At 37.1% G+C, this 7,380-nt stretch overlaps 2 protein-coding genes across 2 annotated transcripts; both read right to left on the bottom strand.

Moving 5' to 3' along the window:
- Positions 1 to 502: 502 nt before the first annotated feature.
- Positions 503 to 1,132, bottom strand: LOC145050471 (uncharacterized). Its single transcript, XM_078998716.1, has one exon. It carries the CDS (start codon positions 1,130 to 1,132, stop codon positions 503 to 505), a length of 630 nt encoding a protein of 209 aa, XP_078854842.1.
- Positions 1,133 to 2,066: 934 nt separating this feature from the next.
- On the bottom strand, positions 2,067 to 7,025 carry LOC145050472 (uncharacterized). The gene is made up of 7 exons (XM_078998718.1): positions 5,594 to 7,025; positions 5,479 to 5,531; positions 5,285 to 5,383; positions 5,127 to 5,180; positions 4,954 to 5,012; positions 2,769 to 2,956; positions 2,067 to 2,668 (listed from the first exon to the last, which is right to left on the bottom strand). Exons 1-7 carry the CDS (start codon positions 7,023 to 7,025, stop codon positions 2,067 to 2,069), a joined length of 2,487 nt encoding a protein of 828 aa, XP_078854844.1.
- Positions 7,026 to 7,380: the final 355 nt, after the last annotated feature.

Below are 7,380 nucleotides of genomic sequence, written 5' to 3' on the forward strand. Positions count from 1 at the left end.
CGATAGACCTTGGTTGTAGCAACTTTCTGCAATAGATCTTTGAAAACGATGTTTTTTGTGTGATTCTCTTGTGTTGGGCTGTTAGTTTGTATTAGTATTTTTATCGAATCTGGTGACGTTGCTCGTGAAAGGGCGACATAAAGTTGACCATGTGAAAAGACGGGCTGTGGTAAGTACACTCCAATTCTACGCAAAGATTGCCCTTGGCTCTTATTGATGGTCATTGCATAGCAGACTTTCAATGGGAATTGTTTTCATGAGAAAGTGAAGGATATGTCTGGCGACTAATGTATAAACTTTATACGTGGTATGTATACACGTTTTCTAATGCAAGTTCCAGTCATGATTGTTGCTTCAATTACGTTTGGTAGCAACTGGGAAACTATCAAACGTGTGCCATCACATAAGCCTTGTTTTTGGTTGATGTTTCGTAAGAGCATTATTGGACAATGTATTTTGAGTTTCAGTTCATGCGGGGGTATTCCCGGAAAGGTTAGGTGGTTTAGGTATTCAATCGGATATAGGCCTTCAAAATCTGACGTATATTTTCCATTTGGTTGGATTGTATATAAACTGTTATACGTTTTCCGTCCGATGTAACCATCTTCAGGATCTGTTCATTTATGTCATCAGGTGTATCATTCGTTGGTGACACAATTGCTTTCACTGAAAGGTCAGCCGCGGTTGGGGTCGTAAGTGTGGTATCTCCATAAACAAAGTGTATTAGGGTTTTCAGAGACTCAGGTCCTGGTTTTATCAGGAGAGAATCTAGAATTTCGATGAAGTTCGAGTCTTGTGGGTCATCCTTGTCTGGTACACCAATAGCTCCGTCTCTGATGCGCAACATCCATGTTGCAAAATTCGATGCAGACATCGAACCATTAGCGGTTATTTCGGATGAGTCAACTCCCATGTTCCTATGTAGTAGACAGATTATGAAGAACCGCCATAGGTATGAACTCGGTAAAGTTAAGCTAATGGTCTCTGATCGTGTAGCTTTTGGTAGGACGGGAAGTGTTTGCCGGAAGTCACCACCAAGAAGAACAGATATGCCACCAAACAGTTGGTCATCACAATCTAATACATCTCTGAGTGAACGGTCTAGAAATTCAAAACATCTTCTGTCACTCATAGGTGCTTCATCCCAAACAATGAGTGATGTGCGCTGTAAAAGATCAACGAGAAATGTCCTTTTCTTTATATCACATGATTTTTTTTTCTGTCAGGTCGATTGGGATTTTGAACCTTGAATGTGTCATTGTTCCAGAAGGAAGAAAAAGAGATGCGATCCCGAAAGCTGCAACCGCCAATACAAATTTTCTTTTAGACCTTAGGTAGGAGATAATAGTAGTCCATAGGAATGTCTTTCCAGTACCTCCATGTCCATAGACGAACATGAGTATTTGCTTTCTATTTTCAATCGACTCTGTGACAGCATTATAGACTGAAAGTTGATCGATATTTAGCTGTGGCAGGAGGATCTGATGTTGTCTTTTTAGGGCTTCTCTGTCATAGCTCATCTCTTCAAGCAGAAGGCGATTTTGCAAAACATCATTGATTTGATTCGTAGGAATTGGGAGACCGAAAACAACCATTGATTTAGATGGGACAGAAGAACGGAGGGTGTTATCTAGATCATTTAATAGTTGCTGCTGGATGATGTCCGTAAAAGAGACAACATCCTTATCTGGCATTTCCCTTTTCATTGCGTGTAAGTAGTCGTCCTTCATTTTTTCACACGCGAATTCCCACAGTGTTTGTGGGTTGCTAACTTCACAGAAAAGCAAAAGTTGACAGAAAAGAGAGCGAAGTTGTGGCAAAGTTGCCCAAACGGATGCTTCAGTGAATGCGGTGAGCCATTCGACGTCGTCGCCTATTAGGTTTAGTGCGTTGCAAGCGGCTCTGAAGGTTGGGTAAATGGTACCGGAGACAGTCCGTAAGTCTTGAAAAGACATACAACCCTTTTGGTGACAAAGCAACATACGTAGATAAAATAATTCGCCTGACGTAGGATGGACGAACACAAGCCGCCCAATCATTTTTGATGACTCATCAACCCGAGGGCTCTACGACTTGAAAGACTTTTCCCATTTATAAGCTTTTGGGTATTCTAGATAGGTAAGGTGACGGGCTGCTGGATCTCTTGTATTGCTGCGAAACCACCCTATAAGAGTTGTGATGGTGCTGTATGGGTTCGAGAGAACTTCTGGTATTGTCGAGTCTTCCTTAAACAGTAGTTGTTGCATGTTTTCTTCGTGTACAGAGAGAACCTGAACAGGCGGATGCCGAAGGTGTATGTGAAAGTTTAGAATGCGCCATGCTGCTTCGTGTGGACATATGTAACGACCATCTAGGAAATTCTTCACCTCGTCCACAGATCGAACTTGAAGATTCTGTGGCGCGTCCTGATTACCAGAGGTTATGACATGGGTGGATTCATCAGGTTGTTCTGCTTTTTGGATTGTGTATCTAACACGATCTGCTCCTTTCGAGATGTATTTGAATAGGTATTTTATCATCATGTTCCTTCCACAATATTCGACATTGATGTGTGCGCGAAAGCGTGAGGAAAGTCTTCTATTGTAAGGCACAATGTAACCGTTGTCTATAAGTTGTCCATGTTGATTTATATGGTGCGCAGATGTGTTACGTTTGTAACGAACGTAGCCTTCTGTGTCAAACAATGTGGAATCAAGAAAGGGATTAGGTACCATCTTTCATACATGGAGCTTTTGGGTTGATCAGTCCACACGGGTCGTGTATCATACAGCTAGTTATTGTCTCATACAGTTCCGAATCTGTGACAGGATCTGGCAGCTCCGCTGTGATATATGTATCAACATCAACTGTGGTTCTTATTCTGTCAGCCGCCTTTACCCAAAGTAGAGTATGGCAATGGGGAAGGCCTTTCTTTTGGAATTCAATGGTGTACAAATCTGCATTGTCAAAAGGTAACCTATGAAGAATATACATAGATAATTAAAAAAAAGAAGATAAATAAGCTGTATGTTAAACAAATGCTGAACATTAAAAATAAGAATTTGTTGAGAGGTAAATTCGGTAACTTTTAAAACGCCTGTTTAAATAGAGTTTGGATATGCAAAGAGGATAATAGTAAATCTTATTGTAAACATAACCATTGTTATCGATTGTAAAAAGATAAACGGTGCAAAATTTCTATCTGTACATATTTTTGATAGGACGAAATTCATAACTGTAGAATTTTTTATCAGTAGAATAAAGAGGGCATATTTGAGATTTTTTGATAACTAGAAACGTTTTTAGGGGGACATATTTGGTGGGAACGCATATACAGTTGAATATTTGTTGTTTTAATTGTGGGATGGGACAACAGGTTTGATATGACAAATCAGGCAAAAAACCAAATAACTGAAAAAACTAAAAATTATTATCCAATATATATAGGTAAATGCTGCGAAAATCCATAATTTTATTAAAAAGAAACTTAGTATCGAAACCTAAATTTGTGTATCTATTATGTATGTAGAGAATGGTTTAAAGGAAAGGCACATCTGGGAAGAATCCAAATGAAAAAAAAAAGTAAAAATAAAAATCTGTTGAGGGGTAAAGTAGGAAAGTTTTGAAAGTGTAATTAAAAAAAAGGTTTAGGTATGTCAACAGGATAATGGTAAATGTTATTGTAAACATAGCAAGTATGGTTTCCAAATGAGATAAAGAACTAAAAGGAAAAATCTGTTTGGGGTTAAAATAGGAAAGTTTTGAGAAGTTTCATTAGTAGAATAGAACAGGATAATAGTAAATTTTATTCTAAACATAACAAATATCATTATTGATGATGTATTTACAATGCATATGGATAAACGGTGATAAATTTTCATCAGCTAAGGTTGTAAGTATAAACAGTGTCCATTTAGTATAAATGTAGTGTATTATTGGTAATGTAATCTTTTTGAGATTCATATTTTTAATTCTGACTTATGTGCTGAAAGAAGATGTAGATTCAATGTAAAAAAATTTCATTTTACATGGAGGTTTGAAAAGAAAATACATGAGTTATTGTAAAGGTAATATTAAAAATGGGACGGCGGACACAAGGGCAGATAAGGAAATACGTATGAAGCATTAATAAAAATTGCAGAAAAGATATGATTAACCAAAATGGAAATGTGGCAATGTTTAAAAGGACCCAACAACGAAGAGGGGTAATATGGGAAACTTTTAAAAGCTGAAGTAAATTATTATAGCAAACATGAGAATGGATAGAAAAAACAGCAGGCAAGGGTTGTTAAACAAAAAGGTGATATAAAATACAAATGAAAAGAGGACGTACATACAGCCACATATGAGATACAGTCAAAACTGCTGACAGAGGGCATATTTAGTAGAAAAGTATATAGGTATAAAAATTGTACATTTAGGATGACTCGTTTATGTTTTTTTTAATAATTGGTGACAATACATCAAAAGAGAAGGGTTATGATATAAGTTTTTGTTTTAAAAACCTAACAGCAAGGGCATAAGTCACTAACAAATGAAATTTCTGATATTAAGTTTTTGTTTTAAAAAGCTAACAGCAAGGGCATAATTCACTAATAAATGAATTTTCTGAATAAAACTGAAATTGAGAGAAAAAACAAAGAAATTCATCAATGAATACTTACTAATAGGTATTCATTTTTCAAAGCACTGATAAATACATTTGACAACCCATACAAATGAATCATCAACATCAACATTAGCAACAAAATAATTTTCATTTAGGTAATCCAAAAATTTATAAAAAAAAAAAAGAAAAAAATCAAACAATATTGTCAAATGTGTACATAAATATTTTGACAATGGAATAAGATAATGCTCCTTAGCATGAACTTCTTTATAATAAACAGTTACATCGAACAGCATAACAAAAATCATGAATAGAAAGGGACTTCAAAACCATAACAGTAAAAGGAACAGCAGGAGCTTCCATACCCACAGAGATCAACCACAAATTCCAATATTGCCCTTGAAGAACTTATAAGTGATATCAGCTACAAAAGGTAAAAAAAAAACCTTTTTTTAGGATATAAGTTATAGAAGGGCAAAATGGTCAATAATAAATTAGGTAGATTTAAACCAAAACCTCAAATAATGAAAACTCAAACATTTTCTAGCAACCTCAGATTATGAAAACTGACACTACCATTGCCTATATATACCTGAGGAAAATCAACATAGCATTCACTTATTTTCCTCATTTGTAATATCATTCATTTTATTCGATCTAATCATCAAATCCAAATCTTAAAAGGTAGAAGTAGACCTCAACAGAGAATCCTGGGGTCATTGTAAAGCTAATATTAAAAATGCCACAACAGAAATAGTGGTATACATCCGTGTTATCTGAAGGCTTCACAACTTTCTATAAAAAAGAAGGTGTTAAATCTTATGAAAAGAATCCTGAAAGATGGCAGTGTTTAAAACAACCGAAAAACCAAGAAGGGTAATATGGGAAACTTTTAAAAGCAGAAGCAAATTGTTATCGTAAACATAAGAACGGTTAACAAAAGCTACAGAAAAGGGTTCTTAAACAAAGAAGGCATATACAACACAAATGAAAAAGAAAACGTACATGCATCGATAGCTCCAAAAGGTTTATCCGCCTTAAGGAAGTCTATGAATTCATGGAACTTTATGTGGAAGATTCTAGCAATGATATCCACCCGACTATGAACATCTCTTTGGCGATGTGTTTCCATATAACGGGTAATCTCGGGCCATTTTACATTACAGGTAAATGTAATGAAGTACTGTGGATTCCCATACACTTTGCAAATCGAAAGTGCGTCCTGATAGTGACTATACATAAACCGAGGCCCGACAGTAAACGATGCAGGTAAGAAAACCCGTTTCCCAACAGTACGCGCCTCTCTGTCCCCTTTTGATAGAGCATCATACAGACCACTAACATAATCGCTCCGAAGATTAGACTGATGTTTGGTTATGTACTCAAGACGGCTCTCTTCAATACAGGTGTACGCATCTACTAAATACTGTTGGAATAGTCTAGACGCGTTCACTATGGGGGACCAGATATGGCGTCTAGCATGAATATGATAAGCGTAATACATGTTAACAGTAAGGTTTTTTGCAGTAGCTCCTCTCCGATTACCCATCTTCAAACGGGGAGACCATCCTTCCTCACCATATGGAAACAATAGCGGGTATTGCAAGGGCATATAACTTGGATGCAGCTTACTAATCCGTTTAGGTCGACCCGAGTGGGAAAACACAACAATGTCATACGTGGTGCAGGTTGCATCATCTCTAGTTACTATACAACCTAAAGATCCAGGAGAGGGCAACCCGTATGTACGATCAGGCACATTGTTAAATAGACGGACTGCATACAGGTTTAGATTACACTCATCTGCCATAATCTTAGCAGTTTTAAATGTCCGTACGTATTCATTATTAGCCCCCAAGAACCCTACAAGAAAATGGACAATATTACCATCTAAATCCCTCTTCCTTGGACCATCAATAGCCTTCAATCTGCTTTGAACTTCGTGCTCTGTATCAAATAGATAGAGTTGAAGAAACCTGGGACCCTTTACAGGATCCGGAGATAGTGATCCAATCGTATGAGAAATCTGCCCAGATATCTTAAAAACATAAGGCCCACGATCTTCATTAACAGCGTGATCTACATTCGCCCCAAAAGAAGTCATGGAAAACATGCTATTATATGCCCTAATACCCTTCATAAAACTTACATTCTCATAAAGAGCAACAAAATCGGGGTCAAATGCAGGAGGATATGGAAGAACAACACCTCCATCCCGACAACAATGACTATACCTCGGATGAGCAGGTGTCGAAAACTTAGCAAACCTTTCAAGATACCAGAAATACGCACCACAGAATTCATAAACACAGCTGCAATCACCAGAATCAACATATTGAGGAAGGCCAGAAAAGAAATCGAGATGTCGAGACCTGCAAGACCGAGGAGCAGAGGAGGAGGAAGAAGATACAGCTGGCCGCTTTTCCCGAACATCCATTAAAAAAGTCGTGCGTAAAAGACAGAGGACAATGTAAAGAAAATACAAAAAGAAGCGAAAGAGATTACCTGAGAAAGAAAAGAACGACAGAGGAGAAGGCAAGTTGGTGAAGATTCAGCGAAGAAGAAAGGGAAAGAAGCAAAAAAGAAACACGTGGAAAGTAGAACCGAGGAAGAAGACACGTCTCATACAAAATAAGGCGTCAGCAAGGAGAGCTGAACCAAAAAAAAAGGAAAAACAAATAGATAAGGCAAAATGCATAACAAAAGAGTTAAAAAGATGGAAAAACCCCAACAGCAAGAACAACAAATTAGAAGGATGCATTTTGACAAAAGAGTGCAAAGAATACTATAGC

Source organism: Lactuca serriola, chromosome 5 (genome assembly GCF_051521515.1).
Source record: "Lactuca serriola cultivar US96UC23 chromosome 5, Lser_US96UC23_V15, whole genome shotgun sequence".
Classification (NCBI taxonomy): Eukaryota; Viridiplantae; Streptophyta; class Magnoliopsida; order Asterales; family Asteraceae; genus Lactuca; species Lactuca serriola.

What these genes read in the sequence shown, in the direction of transcription:
- LOC145050471 (XM_078998716.1), bottom strand. Translation starts at nt 1,132, where the DNA reads ATGAGTGACAGAAGATGTTTTGAATTTCTAGACCGTTCACTCAGAGAT.
- LOC145050472 (XM_078998718.1), bottom strand. Translation starts at nt 7,025, where the DNA reads ATGGATGTTCGGGAAAAGCGGCCAGCTGTATCTTCTTCCTCCTCCTCT. An exon ending in CCCCAGGATTCTCTGTTGAG is followed by an intron (nt 5,181 to 5,284) that starts GTCTACTTCTAC and finishes GATTTTCCTCAG; the next exon opens with GTATATATAGGCAATGGTAG. An exon ending in TTTGTGGTTGATCTCTGTGG is followed by an intron (nt 2,957 to 4,953) that starts GTATGGAAGCTC and finishes TATTCTTCATAG; the next exon opens with GTTACCTTTTGACAATGCAG.